The sequence below is a fragment of the Budorcas taxicolor genome, chromosome 12, assembly GCF_023091745.1.
Source record: "Budorcas taxicolor isolate Tak-1 chromosome 12, Takin1.1, whole genome shotgun sequence".
Classification (NCBI taxonomy): domain Eukaryota; kingdom Metazoa; phylum Chordata; class Mammalia; order Artiodactyla; family Bovidae; genus Budorcas; species Budorcas taxicolor.
This window is the reverse complement of record NC_068921.1, coordinates 75,406,634-75,426,886: the sequence shown is the minus strand read 5'-3', so window position 1 is coordinate 75,426,886 and position 20,253 is coordinate 75,406,634. Positions and strand designations below refer to the sequence as shown.

General features: G+C 45.6%; 1 protein-coding gene across 3 annotated transcripts in view; it reads right to left on the bottom strand.

The window, feature by feature from the left end:
* FARP1 (FERM, ARH/RhoGEF and pleckstrin domain protein 1) overlaps window positions 1-20,253 on the bottom strand; it is a 304,622-nt gene that overhangs the window by 222,452 nt on the left and 61,917 nt on the right. Inside the window, exons 1-2 of one of the 3 annotated variants that reach the window (XM_052649977.1) lie at window positions 13,263-13,321; window positions 12,174-12,372 (exon numbers count right to left, since the gene is read on the bottom strand). In XM_052649977.1, coding sequence (XP_052505937.1) covers window positions 12,174-12,344 — 171 coding nt within the window. In that variant the 5' untranslated portion in view covers window positions 12,345-12,372; window positions 13,263-13,321. Of the gene's footprint in view, window positions 1-12,173; window positions 12,373-13,262; window positions 13,322-20,253 lie in introns of those variants that run through there. The other 2 variants (XM_052649975.1, XM_052649976.1) reach the window with 2 other exon arrangements.

Sequence of the window (20,253 nt, the reverse complement as noted above, 5' to 3'; positions counted from 1 at the left end):
TAGCTAAGGGCAGGAACTGAGGAAATCCACCTTAGAGAAACTATCCTTGGAACAGAAGGGGTGGGGCGCGGAAAGACAGATTCACCTTGTTATTAGGGATTCAGAAAGTTCCCAGAGAGCCAACATTGAGACTTCACTTGGAATGAAGGTTTCCTCTGAGATGGGAATAATGGCTGCGAGCTTAAACCAGGAGACCCCTGAGCAGGCACCTTGTTGTGGGGTCAGCAGACATTTCTGATCACCTCCATGAAACCTACCCGGATGTGTGAGCCTCTCGGCCCACCTGAAACCCAGTTAACTATGGGAAGGAGTAATTCTTGGTGCTCATTATAAAACCGGACGTTCCATTTAACCGCTCTAATAAAAATCTGTTATCCTGGTACTTAAAAAAATCTACATCAGGCAGAGAAATGACAGATGGCCAAGAGTAACATCTAAGTTTTGTTCTAACTCACATACTCAGCAGGTGCTACAGCTATTGCACCTCCATGTCCTGGTCATCGTTGGGCTTCTAGTATTAAATTGTCTATAAATTAAAACAGGCACAAGAATCACAGGACTTATATGCGAATAAAATGAGTTTTTGTTGCACCTACTGTGTGCAGCACATTGTCCCACAGGAGACAGGATGAAGGCTGGAGGGTCAGAGGCAAGGCTGCAAGGGTGGAAATGAAGGCAGAGGGAGAGAGGAGCCTGTGTTAGGAGATACGAACGTGGGGGCCCATGCCTGTGGTCTTCATTTTCTCTGGGAGTCTTGGGAATCTGCCAAGAGACGGGGTATCCTCTTGCGGTTCCCACTGACTGGTCTCTCCAGCCTGCTCACCTTGGGCTCCTCGTTCGTGGGTTTCTAATTCAGCAACAGGAAATGCTAATAGGGGATGGGTGGCCCAGGGGAGAGGAGGGCGACTCACCACCTGCCCCCACTCTGCTCATCGCTCCTGCTGGCCAGGCTGCAGAAGGACCTGCTTGAGACCCACCTTCTCTCTCTTCCTACAAGACCAAGGACGATACCCGCTCATGGGACGGCAGGGATATGAGAGCTGACCAGCAGGGACTGGGAAGGGCTGCCACAGCCACCTTGGGACCCAGGGAAGCAGTGGCCAGGGGAGCTCTTGCTTTTCAAAGCTTTAGACACTCAGCATCAGAGCGAGCGCCTAAAGCATCACAGCTTTACCAGCTGACCTTCAAGGGCTTCCCTCATAGCTCAGTTGAGAAACAATCTGCCTGCAATGCAGGAGACCCAGGTTCGATTCCTGGGTGGGCAAGATCCCCTGGAGAAGGAAATGGCCACCCACTGCAGTATTCTTGCCTGGAGAACCCCCAAGGACAGAGGAGCCTGGCAGACTACAGTCCGTGGGGTTGCAAGAGCCGGACACCACTGAGCGACTCAACCGCAACACTAAACCACATCATAGCTAGAGCAAAGGTAACCGAGCCCTTGAGTTCTGTTTGTGGACAGAAACCTTCCAACAAATGGCCATGGAAGATGACACGACAGTCAAACACGCTTGAGAGTTCATAAGTAAACGGAATTAAAATTAAAGGGCAGGCCACGCCCCCATTCCTTTCAAAGGCTTATGAACTTGAAGACGCTGGGTGTCAATGCTTTCCCAGCCAGGCCTTCAAAATGAACAGAGTAGCTCCTGGGATGACAAATTAATTGAAATGCAGAGAGTAAATATAATTTTCCTAATACAAATGGGAAGCAAGCAATCAACCTCCCTTTGATACTTCCAGTCTGTACAATCTCCATAATCAGTATGAATCTCAGAGGTTCATTTACAGAGTCACAGATTCTTCGTGATTAGAAATGAAGCAGTGGCTTTTATTAGGAACATTAGCAACGCGTCTTTCATGTCAACTGAAAAAAAAAAAAAGACATCATTTCCAGTGCAACAGCTGTCATAGAAAGGCCAGCTGATGTCCCAATCCTCCGTGGCGGCAGGGAGCCCCCAAGGTGTAAATCTAAGGAGTGTCTGTGTTCCCCTCTCTTTGGGCGCTCCCCTCCCACGTGCTGCCAAGGCCTGTCAATCCCACCTCATCAATTTGTGAAAACTTAACTGATGCTACAGGACGGTGCTTTAAATAAATATACTTGACTGATGGGAGGAACAAAAAACCTCTACCTTCTCAGTTTCCCTTGTGTCTGACAGCTCTCCAACATGCCATCTGGGGCCCTTAGCAGCCACCACCGTGTCTATGACCTTGGGAGGCCCTCTGGTCCCTGGGTTGTCCCTGCTGGTCTCAGCCCTGTTAATCCACCCTACCCGCTTCGGAGTATCTATCCTTGGCATCCGTCTCAGGGACCAGCACGATCACGTTGACGGGCTGTCCTCTCTAAGGGATCCCTGTGGCCCAGGACCATCAAATGGCCTGGTGAGAGCAGGGCTTAAGTAGAGGCAGGAGCTGGGCGGGAAACCCTGGCTTCCTGTCCTCAGTCCTGTGACCTAGATCAAGCCACTTCTGAGCTTTGTGCTCACTGGGCTCATTCATGCCCGCCTCACAGATCCACTGAACAGCTGTAAATGAGAGAATGTAAGGACAGACGATAGGACAAATTCTGGCACACAGCAAGGGGTTTTTAGAAGGGCAGCCATTATTTTTGCTCATTGTCTTATCATCAGCAGCCCCTTGCTGTGCATGTCCAGAAATATATGTGGGACACATATTAGGTTTCCAAGATCATGTTCCATAAAACAACACCAGCGCTCCCTGAATTCCACTCTGGGTATCAAGTCTAGCTTCCTGTTTATATAAATGCGGAAAGAGAAACCTATAAAGCTCTCACTCACAACTACAAAGTATGACTTTCAGAATTGCTTTTACACAATGACTTTCTCTATAGATCACAAACTGATAAAATCATCCCAATATCTATCTCTGGTGTGAAAACCATGATGTCCAATGTTCAAATTGATAAAAGACAGCAAATAAGTGAATCATAAAAAAAAATAGCAGATAATTTAAACATCACTGTGATTTATATGTTAATATGTTTCATATTCACATTTAAACATAGAGGTTCCTAGCCAGCTAAATGCTTCCTTCAAAGGAACCCACAGAGAAGACCCATCCGAGAGGGTCCTAAAACCATCCACCTTGAGATCCTACATTTAGCCTGTGCCAGAGGGAAGCGAGGTACTCCTAGGAAAATCCTGACTCTAGGAAAACAGAGAGGCTTTAGGCTACATAAATGTGTGTTCAGGCACTCAGTCGTGTCTGACTCTTTGTGACCCCATGGCCTGTAGCCCACCAGGCTCCTCTGTCCATGGGATTCTCCAGGCAAGAATACTTGGGTTGCCACTTCCTTCTCCAGGGGATCTTCCTGACCCAGGGATCGAACCTGCATCTCCTACACTGGGGGTGGAGCCACCAGGAAAGACAGGCTAAGTAAATGGAGAAGACCAAAAGCTCAGTAAAACCAATATGCACGTAAAACATTTAAGCTTTAAGAATATCCCCTCAGTGTTAGAGCCACCAGAACTGAAGCTCTGAGGAGCTACCGATAGACTGAAAAAAGGGAGGAAGTGTGCTTGTGGGAAGCTGAGACTTCATCACACCTGTCCAGGTGGCGCTTCCTTCTCATAGACCCTCGAAAGCCACCTGGGAGCCTCATCTCTGTTTCAGGAAAGACGCATCTGAGACGACAGAGAAAGCTGGGGGAGTTTTAAAAAAAGAAAGAAAGAAAATTACTCCACCTGACGCAAGTATGCTTTTTTTTTATTTCAAAATGTTTTCATATGCTTTCCTTTTTCCACTTCACATACCCAAAAGCCCTACAATAAAAGCACAGTCTCAATCCTGCTAATAAACAAGAGAAGTAAAGTTTAGCGCTAAAGGAAGAAAAACAACTAGCTTTTAGGGTAATCTAATCTCCATCTAGGACTCTGCAAGGTATTTTCTCAGAAGGTATTTACCTGAGCTTCCCCTCAGCCCCGCGAAGTGTGCGTTCTTCTCCAGATTCAGAAACAAGGAAACAGGTTGAGAGGGGTTATCTTCTCGCCCACAGCCCCCCAGCTAGTAAGCCATGAAGCCAGGACGCACTTCTAGCCCGATTTTCCCCTTTAACCACTGTTTCTTATAATTAGGACAATTTATTATCTCCACTTAAAAGAGGGGGGAAAAAGCAGCTTCTCAAACTCCCTACATCTCCCCAGAATATTGGCCCAATTTACCACCAGATACAGACATTCTCAGTTACAGTTTATTCCTTTTATTTATTAGTGTCTACTGAGAGACTTTTCAGGGAGAAAATAGCAAACAGCTGTTAGAGAATTCCTGCCATCACGTCAGAGCCACAGAAATGACTTTGATCAAGCGTCTACAGTGAAGTTGAAAGGGGCACACAAACATTTTGGGCCAACATTGAAGTTCCACTCTCCACATCTAAGGAACCAGAAAGGAAAGGCGAACAGGATTTCGCTGAAATGATTTATGAAAAAAAAATTTTTATCTATTAAAATAGCCTTTAAATTTAACCTCAAGAGACCAGACCCAGACGGACCATTTATCACTCAAGTTAAATAAAACACAGAGTGGACCGTGCAAAAGCAGAGTGGACATAAATACTCTTTCAGAAACTCTGCTAAGAGACAGAGCCAAAAGCAACACTGATAAGGGGAAAGAAATATTGACTCATGTTTAAAAAGCTTGAGTGAACTTGTGAAATTCCTTTCCCTCTTTCTGGTTCAAACTGCAGCTGCTTAAGAGGCAGTTAATGGAGCTCTGGGCACACACAGCTCCCTTCTGGTTTTAAATGGTCGATTAAATTTTATTTAGGTCTCAGTATGGCTGCCACCAGCTCTTATGTGCACTTTTATACAAAAGAAGAAAATAAAGGAGCCCCGAACTCATACCTCCCGTCTAAGATCGTATAATCCAACCAACTGCAAGGAATAACCCCGCTGCCGGGGATGTGTGATTCCAGGGGAGAAGCAGGACACATATTAAAAAGAAAGATATACTAATACTTCCCCCCCCAAGATCTTAGGTTAAATATACATTCCACTTCTTTGGGGGGAGGAAAAAACAAAGACATTCAGCGGCTTTAGATCCAAAAGGGCATCGTCTCTAAGATGGCTAACATAGAAATTAAACAGGGAAACAAAATCATTCACAAGACAAAGATGGAGAAAAGGACCTTGCTTTTCTACAGGCACAGTTGCTGTGAGCTACCCAAGTCCAGCTCCAAGCCAGTAGCCTCCCTTCTTCCTAATGTAAATAAGGAAAGTGAACTGAAAGTGTTAGTGGCTCAGCCGTGTCCGACTCTTTGTGACCCCATGGACTGTAGCCTGCCAGGCTCCTCTGTCCACGGGATTTCCCAGGCAAGAATACTAATGGGTTGCCATGCCCCCCTCCAGGGGATCTTCCCGACTAGGGAATCGAACCCGGGTCTCCTGCGTTGCAGGTCGATTCTTTACCATCTGAGCCTCCACGAAAGCCGTCGATGTTAACTAGGGAGTCCCCAAAAAGACAACACAGAGCTTTTTAAAGAGATAAACTTCTGCTACATCCTCTTTTTCTGAGCACCAGCTTATAAAGACAGTTTAAAAATTCTCCAACCACTTAAGACCTTTTGCAGAACCACAAAGCACTTGGAGGAACAAGCCCCTGACTAATGTCAAGGCCAGGTTTCAGTGAAAAATAAATGATTGCTTCATTTCAAAAGCTAAGAAAATGAAATAAAGGTTTAATCATTTATGGACTGACCATGCCAGACTCCTAATTAGGTCTGAGATAATACAGGCACTTTTGCCCTCAGTTAAAAAAAAAAAAAGGAAAAAGAAAAACTTTTGCAGTCTCTCTTATTATGACATGCGAACTATTTTTCTTAAAAATTTTAGATGTCCGTTTCAAACGAAGTTGTTTGTTCCTGCTAATAATGTGTTGTCTAGCAAATATCTGATTTCTTTCTGTCTTCTCAAGTGGCATGAAGTTTAGCCCAACTTAGTTCAGTGATACTTAAAGTTACCCCACCCACCTAGGCTTCCCTGGTGGCTCAGACGGTAAAGAATCTGCCTGCAGTGCAGGAGACTCAGGTTCAAGCCCTGGGTCAGGAAGATCCCCTAGAAAATGGAGTAGTTACCCATTTCAGTATCCTTGGCTGGAGGATTCCACAGACAGAGGAGCCTGGTGGGCGACAGTCCATGGGGTCGCAAAGAGTCGGACATGACTTAACATACACACACAACACACAAACACACATTAAATCCTAACATTTCCTGATGCCCCATAAGCATATTTGTTGCTGTTGAGTCATGTCTGACTCCACGACCCCATGGACTGCAGCACAATAGGCTCCCCTGTCCTTCACCATCTCCTGAATCTGCTCACGTGCATGCATGCTTATTCACTTATATTTGATTTGAGCACTTACTAGTTACACGATAACTGTAAATACTATCTCCGATGAGGCTTTTGTAATATTTCTTAGATTAAATCCCTTTTGTGAAAGAGTTTACTATTTGCCTGAGGAATTAACAAACATAATCATGGAGAGGTAATTCATCAACAGAAGATGTCAATGCAAGGCGCCGACTTTCAGAAAAAAGAAAGGGAGGGGGAAAAAGCGTAGATTATCATCTGAACCAAACTCTTCATTTTGCAGATAAGGAAACTGAGTCTCAGTAGGGTTATAATTAGAGGGAGAAACAAGATTAGAGCTTCTGATTCCAAGTCTAATTAGAGGTACGGACAACAAGTAGTTTAAGACAGAGATGACCCCCATCAGGAGCCCTGGGGAGAGGCTTGGATGGTTGGGGGATCTCGACAAATTTGTTGGTGGATGTTGGGCGCTGTTTACAAATACGAAAGGAACCAGAGCAGCTGGAAGATGAGAGTTTGCAAGGAGCCTTGGAGGCACGTTTGGAAACGTCGAATAAGGCAGCACAGAAGAAGCCCACAGATCTTACCCAAGGCAGCAGCTCGGGGCGAGGGAAGGCGGACAAAGTTGGGGTCACGAGGGCTGGGTTCCAATCACAGTGCTATCCCAACACCATACAAATGTGAGAAGGTGACTCGAAGAGGGCTCCAGGGGTTCCCCCTCATCTTAAAGAGATGACAGCGCCACCCAGCCTTCCTCATCTGTGAGAAGCACATGAATGAACAGAGGTGCGGGCAGTCGGTCACAGGTTATGGCATCATCAGTCTGAGGCACAGCGGAGGAACAGAATATAAGGATAAATAAGAACCAAAGGGGCCAGGCCCCCACAGAGCTCCCATTCTACCTGCAGGAAGTCAAAACTAAGCATAATAAGCAAGTCAAGAGAATTTTCCAGCTTGAGATGCTAACGCAGAGGATGAACCAACCCAGGACAACGGTGGAGAATAAGGAAAAGGTCACCAGAGCGCTCGGCCATCCGCCCGTCCCCCGGTCTCTCCAAACTAAGAAACCCACACTTTATCCTCAGGCACCCGGGAGCTGGAAAGGCTTCTTAGGAAAGCCTCGACAAAACACCAACACAAGGGCAGGATGATTAGCCCCCGGGATGGCGGTGGCTGACACAGAGCGCCCTGCACCCACACCACAGCCACTCCGGCTCCCTCTTCAACACAGGCCAGGGGCCTTCCCATCACCTGTGAGCATCTTTTCCAGGCCGGCTTCCCAGGGCTGCTCAAAAGCAGCAAAACACGGCTCCGTTTCAGTCCCTCCACTCTTCTCCGCTCCTCCTAGAGCAGCCTTGCTAATGAAAACACAGAAACGGAATAAACACTTGGGGGAAGAAGCCATCTGCTTCATCCTGCAAACGTCAGTAGGAGCAGCGTTTTGTTTACCAGCAGGGTCATGAGGACAGGACACATAAAACCTTCTCAGGAACCTTCTTGGGGGGTAGGGGCGGGGTTGGGGGGGTCGTTTAATCCTTTCAGATCCACACGAGTCCCTCGAGGTATACCCTCTGATTGGAAAGGAACACCGCAGACACCACAAGCCACAAGGTGAGGCTTCTCTGCACAGCGTATTCCACATAAAGACGATAAAATGTCCTGGAAGAATTTACTATAAATATTGCATCTGAACTTTCAACTCTGCAGAAAAAAATACCTAAAAAGACCGTCCAAGCTTAAGAGCAAAGGTGACCGGGAGAACGAGCCATGGTGTAGCGAAGTCTGAGGCTCCATGCCCAGGCCTCTCAGAGGATTAAACTCTTTGATAAGACTCCATTTGAGGCTGTAAGTAATGATGCAGACTGGTGTGATTATCTGGGCCAGGAAGCATTTGGAGAACGTGCATTTTAAAACGATGACTTTACCTCCATCCATCCTCCAAAACGAAAGTATCAGGAAAAGACCCAAGAAACTCACTCCCTAGGGAACCATGTGGTTCACGGAGGAATGTTCCCCAAAGGGAATGGTAATGACTTCCGGCCAAGTGCCTGCCCATCTGTGTGACAAATGTGAATTCACGGGGCGCCCAATCCAAGGAGGGAACAAGGGTGGGTGAGAGGGGCTGCGACACCTGGCCTCCATGAATTCACAACAGGAAGTTTTAGAGCAAGGTTTAAAAAGCAGTTGTGGGAAGCTGCGTCTCTTGCAATCCTAGTCCCTCCTCTCTAAACGCAAGCACAGCGGTTGAGTCACCACGGCCAGCTTGCTGCCTCCCAGCTGCAGAGTCCTGGCCCATTCTCTTCTTAAAGACCACAAGGTAGCAATTTAGAATCAGCACAGTCAATAAAAATGCTGATCGCTGACTTTCTACAGGCAGTTATGGAAAACATCTGTTGCCCATGGGTTGAGAAGGAACATTCTGACCCAACTCAAATAAGATTTTTAAAAATTAAACATGAATGGATGAGGCATGTGGAAAACTCACAATAACACGAATTCTCCTTGTCAGATCAACTCACCCTAATAGTGAAACTTTTAATGAGCACCTAATACACGCAAGGCGCTGTGCTAGGTGCTGGAGATGAGGCAGCAAGGCAGGACCCCGGCCAAAGAAGCCAGCAGCGAAACGCAAAATGCACATGGGTAAGGCCTCCAAAATCACTGCAGACAGTGACTGCAGCTATGAAATTAAAAGATGCTTGCTCCTTGGAAGAAAAGCTATAACCAACCTAGACTGCATATTAAAAAGCAGAGACATCACTCTGCTGACAAAGGTCTGCATAGCGAAAGCTATGCTTTTTCCAGCAGTCACATATGGATGTGAGAGCTGGACCATAAAGAAAGCTGAGAACCTAAGAACTGATCCTTTCGAGCTGTGGTGCTGGAGAAGACTCTTCAGAGTCCCTTGGACAACAAGGAGATCAAACCAGTCAACCCTAAAGGAAATCAACCATGAATATTCATTGGAAGGATTGATGCTGAAGCTCCAAGACTCTGGCCACCTGATGTGAAGAGCTGACTCACTGGAAAAGACTCTAATGCTGGGAAATATTGAGGGCAGGAGAAGAAGGGGATGACAGAGGATGAGATGGTTGGAGGGCATCACCAACTCAATGCACATGAGTTTGAGCAAGCTCTGGGAGATGGTGAAGGACAGGGAAGCCTGGTGTGCTGCAGTCCGTGGGGTCACAAAGAGTCAGACATGACCGAGTGACTGAACAGCAACATCATCATCAATCATATTACGTTCCAAGCTCTTTGTATGTGCCAAGAGTTGTTCGTTTGTATCAACTCTTGTTCTTATGAAATAAGGTAGGGTTTATGATGAGCCTCATTTTACAAAGGAGAGAACTGAGATAGAGAGATTAAGTACCTTCCCCAAGGTGATCAGTGAGTCGGTAGGAGAAGATGCGATTTAAATCTCAGTGGTCCAGCTCCACCCTGACATACCTATGAGTGAAGAGGTCTGAAGGAGGGAAGAAAAAGTCCCACCTACTGTCTCAAGAAGTTAGCCTCTGGGTAAAACATAGAGGACCTCTAAGGGTGCATAGGAGTTTATAGGGGGGTGGGGGGAGGGAGCAGGTGGTCTAAGAAACCTTTCAGGTAGAGGAGTTACAAATGGAAAGCATGGACATCAGAAATTATCAAGTAAAATCATTTTAAAAGATACAAACAAACTTCTATTCCTATTTTCTCAGGCAGAGAGTTCCTATCTAGTTCCTAGCTAAACAGTAGCTAGGAATGGTTTTGACATTCTTTGCTTCAAGGAAACAAGAATTGCAAATGAATACATACAATGCTCCCTGTGTACATAACACCAGTGCTTGAAGGCCCTTTGGTCCAAACCCATATACGGGAATACCATTTAAAAGAACACACTGCTAGAGATTTGGGCTCAGAAATCCTTAACAGTAGCAAAGGAGAAACACTGAAACCAAATACCTCACCAAACCAGTCTTGCAACAAAAAGAAAGTGGGGGAGAGCGGGGGTGGAAGGGGGTAGGACTTGTTCCAGAAGGTCTGAGTACCAGGCTGGCAGGTGTGCCCCTCTATGTTTTACAATTTCAGCAGATAAGCAGCAACTCTGTTCCTCAGAATATGAAGTCCCCAAGTCCTTGAAGAGATAGAAATTCCACAACGAGAAAATTAGAAAGATACAAAGGTCGTTTGCAATGTGTGATAAATCGGCAGGTTTAAACATAGCTCTTCTGAGGTTTGTCTTCCCTGAGACACTTAATGGTAATTCACACTTTTAGAACAATAGTCTTGGAAATGAATACGATTGAGTGACTCATATCACATAAACGATAAAATGATGGGTTGCAGACGTTAATGCCGACTGTTAAAATTTTAGTTGCTCTAGCCAACAGGAATAATAGACGGATTGTCTCCACTTTAAAAACAGGTTACGTTCACAATGTTTGTTTATAATTGGGCTGTTTGGAATTCAAGAGTTATTTTTCACCCCCACACGCAAGCAGCATGAGATACGGTGTTTAGCACCCAAGAAAGAACACAGGGAAAAAGCCAGAGTGTGCTGTGAATTCTATGGATGCTAATTAATTCTTGTGAAAAGTGCCATCAGCATTGTACAGAGGTGAACACACGTCCGGACTCTACCTGCCATTGAAGAGATCCTCTACCTGCACGTAACTGGTGGTGGTTTCTGAGCCTCGAACAGGAGTGGGATTTCAAGAGGAGACTGAGGAGAAGGATGGGAAAAGTGGGGAAGGGGCGACAGGGCAAAGTTCCAAGGAAAACAGCAGAACCTTGGGGGTGTGCAGCTCCAGCTGATGAACAAGGCAAGCCTGCTGCTCCTTCATCTCTGCCTGCCTCCTGGACACCTCTTTTGTCCACGACCCTCCCACCCCCAGCCCCTGGGGTGGGGTCTCTTCAATTCTAGGGCTGCCGGCCTATAGCCTGGGTTCAGGGTTTTTCTTTACCCCCACTCCCTACCCACAAACATGGTCAGCAAGTTCTCTCCTGATGTCAGAACGACTTCTCTTGCCACAGAGAGTAATGGAGTGCTCACACACATGCACTGATGTTTAGAGGAATTGCTTGTAAGCAAAGTTCGATCCCAGAGTTGGGAAGATCCCCTGGAGAAGAGAAAGGCTACCCACTCCAGTATTCTGGCCTGGAGAAGTCCATGGACTGTATGGCCCATGGGGTTGCAAAGAGTCTGACACGACTAAGCAACTTTCACAAAGAGATCAAACGAGTCAGTCCTAAAGGAAATCAACCCTGAATATTCACTGGAAGGACTGGTGCTAAAGTGCCAATATTTTGGCCACTTGATACAAAGAGCCACCTCATTGGAAAAGACCCTGATGCTGGGAAAGATTGAGGGCAGGAACAGAAAGGGGCAGCAGAGGATGACATGGTTGGATGGCATCACCGACTCAATGGACATGAATCTGAGCAACCTCCGGGAGATGGTGAAGAACAGGGAAGCCTGGCGTGCTGCAGTCCACGGGGTCGCAAAGAGTCGGACATGACTGAGTGATTGCACAACAAAGGAAATTAAACTGAGATTGAAACCACAATTCCCTCCAACTCAAAAATATAAGTAACACATACATAGGCATATACACCCGTGTCTTAGTATATGGGAAGTCAGAGTAAAATTCAAGTGACACACCCACTGATATCACTTGTACTCGGAGCATGCAATCAAAAAATCAACACACATCAACCAAAAAATCCATAGCTCGGACGGAACCAAAAGGAACGAGAGGAGCACGGTGAGGGTGGGAAGAAGGCTGCTGAATACACAGACCGTCTTCCCGCCACCGTGCATCACAGGACTGAGATGAGTGCCCCCATGCCAAAGGCTGCCCCCAACTTACTGGAACTTCAAAGGCCTCCTGGGTATCATCCAGCATCTGGATCTTGATAGACATGAGTTTTCCTGAAGGCGTGGGGGGCGGCTTCTGCCCATGTTCCAACGTACTGATCCCCGAATTCTCTGGGGCCCCCAGTCTTGATCCTGGAGTTGGCCTCTGCTCTATCTCTCCCATGATGAAAGCAGATTATACACAGTATCTACTGGAAGCAGAGAAGAGAAGAAAGATACATGAGAAGACAAGACTCACTGAGACCACTTCAGTAACATTTGTCCTCTATGCTCTTCATTGTAGGAATCCCCTCTTACCGCCCCCCCCGCCCCCCGCCGGAAACACATGAGGGCCAGTCAGCCCCCCACCCCGCCAGGGCAGCGATCACCTGCTGAGGCTTCAGTTCAAGAACAATGTCACCTTTAGCCATGCAAGGCATGCTAATATTTGAGCATATTTTATTCTTCTGCATATTTTTACATAGCTTATCCTTTTCTAGTTTTGCACTCAGCTCTTAATTATTCACACGATAGATTGTGTTCTACATATTATTACTATTCAGGCTCTACGAGGAGTCAGGTACCACTCATCACACATTTCCAGTCCGCTGGGAAGATAATGAGCAGTACCTAATCTGTATGATTAGCATCCACTAGTTAGCTTTTATGGATCCAGGAACAGACCAAGCAATGCAGACATTAGCAAGATAAACAGATAAAACATATCTTGTGGCTCCCAAGCTTACAATCTGGTTGAAGAAACTAAACAGGCACTTGCCCAAACACAGGTGACACTAGGTAGGGTCTTTTCTCTCAATTTCTTGTTGGTTCCCGTGTCAATTACCTCCTAATTAATTTCTTTCGCGCCACACCCCTCCCTCAATTGTTCCCGCTTACCCAGGAAACCATCCTACCTATTATGGTACTGACAAGCTCTCTTCTCCACCATTCAGAAGGTAAACTCAGTTGAGTCTCAAATGTTGGGTAATACTTGGAAAGAGACAGAAACACACAAGAGAAGGAATTCCAGGGAAGCAGAACAGCACAAAGAAAGCCACGGGACAGAAATCAGGAAGCATTCAGGAAGAGGAGTGAGACTCACTGCTGCAGAGTTAAAGGTGCATTTGGAAACCAGGTTGGCATCAGACCACAAAGGACATCAAAAAGCCTAGCTGAAAAATATGGTCTTCACCCTGCTGGGAGTCACTGAATAATGACACAACAAAAGTAGAACTTGAGAAAAATGAACCTGAAGATGATATATACTAAGGGGTTGGAAAAACAGATGAGCTGGCGGGGCCTGGGGTAGACCAGTGACAGAGCTATTGCAACAATTTGAGCTTGAGGAGATCACTTGAACAGTGGTGGTGGAAATAAAAAGATGATGCTATAAAATGCATGTTCGTGGAAAGATTAACCTGATGTTGTAAACAGTGAGCTCCTGGGAAGAAGGAGATTAAAGTTTAACAATGAACAGCAAGTTTTAAGTCAGGACAGAAGGGAAGAAGTGGGAGGGGAAGGGGTGTGTGTGTGATTGGGGTCACTGTTGAGGGTTGTGAAAGGATGGATATCCAGTAAACTGTAGGGGAGGCGGAGCTGAATGGGCTATGGGTTCAGAGCCCTTGGAGCTGTAGAAGTGTAAGCCAGGGTGAGAGAGAATAGGAAGGGGGTGCAGTGCAGTGGGAAAGGGGTGGGTGGAACATGGCAATGAAAAGGCAGAAAGAAAAACATATCCAACCATGGGGATTATTATGGACTGAACTGCGCCCCTCGCCCACACCAAATGCTTATGTTGAAGCACTAACCCCAGGAAACTCAGAATGTATATTTGGAGGGAGGAGACTCAGAAGAGGTGGCTAAGTGAAAACAGTCATTAAGGAAGAGGGAGGCAGAGGGTGAGATGGTTAGATGGCAACTAACCATGGTTAGTCACCAACTCAATGGACATGCATCTGAGCAAACTCTGGGAGAGAGTGAAGGACAGCAAAGCGTGGTGTGCTGCAGTCCACGGGGTCGCAAGAGGTCAGACATGATTTAGCAACTGAACAACATCACCCAATCTGACTGGCGTCCTTATAAGAGGAGAAACTTTGGACAAAGAGACACCAGGGATACACAGAGTAAAGGCCACGTGAGGACACGGGGAGAAGGTGGCCTCCGGAGAACCCATCCTGCCAATGCCTCGATCTAAATCTCCAGCCTCCAGGACTGAGAGAAAATAAATCTCTGATAAGACACCTGGCCTGCAGGACTTCACTATTGCAGTAAATTCACCTGAGGGTCGATGGAGAAGAGGCAGAGAAAGGGTGACCCTCTGTCTTAGTGACACAAGGTCACAGAAGGGACACTCCTGGTCACCTGCAGTGAGAGGTATGGAGCTCAGGGCTGTTTCACACACTTGTAAACAAGTCGTCCTTTTCAGGATAAACCGTGCTTATTTTGCAGGTTCTTCTTGCCCAAGGCTCTTCCTTCTCCTGAAAGGTAAGCCAAGTTCCCAGGAGCTTCCCACTAGATTCCTTATGGAAATTTCTCCCTTCCTCTCAGTGAACCTTGAACTTTCTCACTGTGACACAGAGGACTGGCCTAGAAGCCAACAGATTAGAAACTGTGCAGTCACTCAATAAGCTGGGTCATTGACTCAAAGCACTTTGGCCTAAAAAGACACACCCTTTAACTGGACAGGCAGAGAGTCTGACTACCACCCAGGACACCTCATTAACTAAATCCTAAAAGATGATGCTGTGAAAGTGCTGCACTCAGTATGCCAGCACATTTGGAAAACTCAGCAGTGGCCACAGGACTGGAAAAGGTCAGTTTTCATTCCAATCCCGAAGAAAGGCAATGCCAAAGAATGCTCAAACTACCGCACAATTGCACTCATCTCACATGCTAGTAAAGTAATGCTCCCAATTCTCCAAGCCAGGTTTCAGCAATACGTGAACCATGAACTTCCAGATGTTCAAGCTAGTTTTAGAAAAGGCAGAGGAACCTGAGATCAAATTGCCAACATCTGCTGGATCATCGAGAAAGCAATAGAGTTCCAGAAAAACATCTATTTCTGCTTTATTGACTATGCCAAAACCTCTGACTGTGTGGATCACAATAAACTGTGGAAAATTCTGAAAGATATGGGAATCCCAGACCACCTGACCTGCCTCTTGAAAAACCTGTATGCAGGTCAGGAAGCAACAGTTAGAACTGGACATGGAACAACAGACTGGTTCCAAATAGGAAAAGGAGTATGTCAAGGCTGTATATTGTCACCTTGCTTATTTAACTTCTATGCAGAGTACCTCATGAGAAACGCTGGGCTAGAAGAAGCACAAGCTGGAATCAAGATGGCCGGGACAAATATCAATAACCTCAGATATGCAGATGACACCATCCTTATGGCAGAAAGTGAAGAGGAACTAAAAAGCCTCTTGATGAAAGTGCAAGAGGAGAGTGAAAAAGTTGGCTTAAAGCTTAACATTCAGAAAACTAAGATCATGGCATTTGGTCCTATCACTTCATGGGAAATAGATGGGGAAACAGTGTCAGACTTTATTTTTTTGGGCTCCAAAATCACTGCAGATGGTGACTGCAGCCATGAAATTAAAAGACGCTTACTCCCTGCAGATGGTGATTGCAGCCATGAAATGAAAAGACACTTGTTCTTTGGAAGGAAAGTTATGACCAACCTAGATAGCATATTCAAAAGCAGAGACATTACTTTGCCAACGAAAGTCTGTCTAGTCAAGGCTATGGTTTTTCCAGTGGTCATGTATGGATGTGAAAGTTGGACTGTGAAGACAGCTGAGCACCAAAGAATTGATGCTTTTGAACTGTGGTGTTAGAGAAGACTCTTGAGAGTCCTTTGGACTGCAAGGAGATCCAACCAATCCATCTTAAAGGAGATCAGTACTGGGTGTTCATTGGAAGGACTGATGCTGACGCTGAAACTCCAATACTTTGGCCACTTCATGCCAAGAGTTGACTCACTGGAAAAGACTCTGATGCTGGGAGGGATTGGGGGCAGGAGGAGAAGGGGACGACAGAGGATGAGATGGCTGGATGGCATCACCGACTCGATGGACATGAGTTTGAGTGAACTCCGGGAGTTGGTGATGGACAGGGAGGCCTGGCGTGCTGTGATTCATGAAGTCACAAAGAGTCGGATATGACTGAGCTGAACTGAATGTTTGTCCCATGCTCACTTTCCCCACCAACTTTCCACCAAAGCCTGTTAGACCTTTTTATTCATTCCTCTAGATCCTTTGAGGTTGGACTTCAATGTCAAGTCCACACTCTTTAAGGACCAGCCTTTTGAGACCTGCTTCGTTTTCGAAAGGCCAGGTCTGATTCCATAGGTCTGCCACACGAGCCACTTTCTAATTTCTGTCCCAAGCTTTTTTTAAAGAACATAATCCCAAACTGTTTTAGTTATGTTTTAGTTATTTTGCTTAATCATCTCCTAGTCTTAAGAAAGACAACTAGACTTTGCTCATGTACTTTACACCGAAGTGAAACAGATCACCGACCTTGGTTCAATGAACCACATGTGGGTGGCACAGATCTAATTATGACATCACTGTGTTTAAAATAATCTTCACAAAGCAGGAAAATTACTCCCTTACATGTTTCCTAAATGGTGTCTCATGGTTAAAAATAAACACAACTGCCGAAAAAAACTGCTATCAGTCCAGTTCGCCTTCTCCATTGCCAGCCTCCTCCTTGCACTCTTGCCTACTCTGGTGTTGATCCCTCTGTGCCTCTGGAAGCATCCTCCGCTGCCCATCTCCAACCTCACCTTCTGTTCCCTGCACTCCATCAGAGTGGACAGGCCCTGCCCTCAATCACTGGCCCTGAGCCTGAGCACACGGCTTCCTATTGCTGAGTCGGAGCAGGATAGGTCTGGTGTGGCTCTAATGCGCAGCTAGAGAGGGAGGAAAGGGTTTGTCCTCTCATGTCACCTGACTACAAAGGTGTTCCAGACACATTTGCTCTGTGTGCGACCTAAGCAGAGAGGAAGGCTCCCATCCTCTAAATGGCCTTCCTTTCTCTCCACGCTGGCCCAAGATCCCCAGGTAAACACTGTAATTTTTAACAGCTTGGCATTTAAAAATTAAATTGAACTACTGACTTAATAGACAGTACCTTAACTTCCTTTATCTGTAGTCTTCAAATGACCTCATGCCTGGATTATTTCTACTTCTGGATATTAACGTTTCAATAAAGCCTGTCACACTTTCTTTTTGTTTTGATACTTGCAGGCAGATTGTTGCTGTACATGGAAAGTGCTGTTTAACTCAAACATAAATCCAGCCAAGAGTTTCAAGCTGAGCAGCCTAAGAATGTCAAGGGAATATCTGAGGAACGCTGGCAAGGCATGAATGGGTAACCATAACTGAGGCAGGATAGCAAAACTGGTGAGTCCGGTAATAAAACAGCCTTCTACATACACATCTAAGAAGCCTAAAGGCCTGAACCCATGCTTGATTCTGACTTTACCTTAACTTCTTTCGACTTCTGAATTCCTAAAGACAAATAGACAAGGTAAAAAAGATGAAAATTTCTTTCCTTGTGGCAAGTTATTACTAACGTGATCATTCCAGACCTAAAAGTACAGAGCTGTCTGTGAAACAACTTTCTTCTTTAGGTCTTTTTGAAAAGTTATTTTAAAGGCAATAACAACTACAACAAAGAAAGCAGTGAAGATTTTAGCTGGCAAAGAAAAGATAAAAAACGGGAATTGTTTTGTTACAGTCTCTTGGCGTAAAGACTTCCTCTTGGAATCCACCCAAAAGCAACAAGGAACATGAAAACGCAAACTGCATCCCAGAGGAAACTGGGAGACATCTGTAGCTTTGAACCACGCAACGGGAGGTGGAGTTGCCACACTCTGCAGGCAAGGTCAGACAGAGGAGAAGAAAGACGCTTGGAGAGGCTGTCCATGCCTGCAGAGCCACGCTGCCCAAATAGTGAGGATATCCAGCAACAAACCCAGCAGCAACTTTCTGCAAAGGGCAACAGACGGGCAGGTAGCACTAAAAGCTTTCCTGGGCCCGGCATGGTGAGAGATTTCCAGAAGCAGGAAAGGTCAAATTAAATGAGATGCTGTACAGGTAAGACATATTAGCAGGAAGCAGTCTGTTGCCAAGGCAAGGTGAAAAAGAGAGACCCCACTAGGAGCACAACCAGTCTCTGCAACCTCGAGGAAAAACAAGAGTTGAAAGGATCACACACACACACACTCAGGTCACAAGAATTCCCGTTGGCATGGGATATGGCCCTGTCTCCTGCCCAGGTAAAGTTCCTATAAATAGCTACTTCATAAAGAACTCACCTAATCACAAGAAAAGAAAACCTTCACAGAGATGCCACAAGAAGAGAAATATGAAAATGAATGGCAGACGAGAAACACCCACTAAAGCAATGTTACATGCAACAGATGAAAATCTTACCCAAATGTATTTTCATAAATTAACAAAACAATGAAATAACTGATTCTGTCTACAAAAACAGAGTAGGATTTACAAGAGTTCAGGGAAGCAAGCGGAGAAGGCAATGGCACCCCACTCCAGTACTCTTGCCTGGAAAATCCCATGGGCGGAGGAACCTGGTGGGCTGCAGTCCACGGGGTCGCAAAGAGTCGGACATGACTGAGTGACTTCACTTTCACTTTTATGCATTGGAGAAGGAAATGGCAACCCACTCCAGTGTTCTTGCCTGGAGAATCCCAGGGACGGGGGAGCCTGGTGGGCTGCCGTCTATGGGGTCGCACAGAGTCGGATACGACTGAAGTGACTTAGCAGCAGTAGCAGGGAAGCAAGAGAAGGAAATAGAGGAGAGACCTCAAGATGAAAAACCGGAAGAATGGTTACAAACGGCACTACTACATAATGAATGTTTGTGTCATTCTCAAACTCAGGGACTGAAATTTAATGCCCAGCATGATGATACCTGGAGTCAGGGCCTTCAGGAGGTGACTAGAGATTGTAAGGGTGGGGCCCTCATGAGCGGGGTTAGTGTCCTTATGAGAAACATTCCGAGAACTCTTGTCTCTTCCACTATGTAAGGAAAACATACCACCCAAGACAGTAATCTATGAATCAGGAAGTAGGTCTAGACACCGAACCCACTGACCATTGACCTTGGATTTTCCAGCCTCCAGGACTGTGACAAATAAATTTCTGTTGTTTTCCTGTTTATGCTACTTTATCTGAGTCCATCTGGGTTGCTATAACAGACACCAAAATGGAAGTAGCGAAAAGGAAATACACACTGGTGAAAAAATGAGAGTCTTGAGGGGAAAAAAATGGGGATTAAAAAAAAAAGCAAGCAGATTTAAAACAGGAAAATCGTAAGTAGGGAAGACAAACAGAGGAGACCCAACACACCCTTAGCAGGTATCCCAAAAGAAAAAAAGAACTAAATAATGGAACAAGAAAATACTTTTAAGGTATAAATCAGGAAAACCTTTTACAAATAAGTCTCCATAATAAACAAACACATCATGTCCCAGAAACAACTAAACTGATGAACACATGGAAGTTTCCTGTGTCATCACAGAAATTCAAACATTAAGAAGGAATCATTTGAGCATCTAAATAAAAGTCAAAAATATATATATTTAGTTTTTTGACTTTTATATATATATATATATATATGAGGGGACAAAAGTTCAGACTCATTCACAACAGCTGTAACCAAGCAGGACTCATAATGAGTTGTTCTACATCCCCTCCTGCAGCTCCTCCCTATATCGCAGGCATCTTTCCTGAGTTTTTCAGATGCTAGAAACCACCACCAAATGGAAGGAATTAGCTACTTGATGATCATGAGCATGTGGACCTCAGATCTACTGATGCCTAAGGACTGATGAAGTTAGCCACCCTGTTACCTCGCCATGAACCAATCAGAAAATGTACACAAGATGCTCACATACCCTGCTTCACCTGGCCTTTGGATATGCTTTGCTGAAACATGGATGGACCCAGAGATTGCCATACTGAGTGAAGTCAGACAAAGAAGGAGAAGTATGGTATGATATCCAAGACATGTGGGATCTAAAAAGAAACAATACAAATGAACTTACCTACAAAACAGAAACA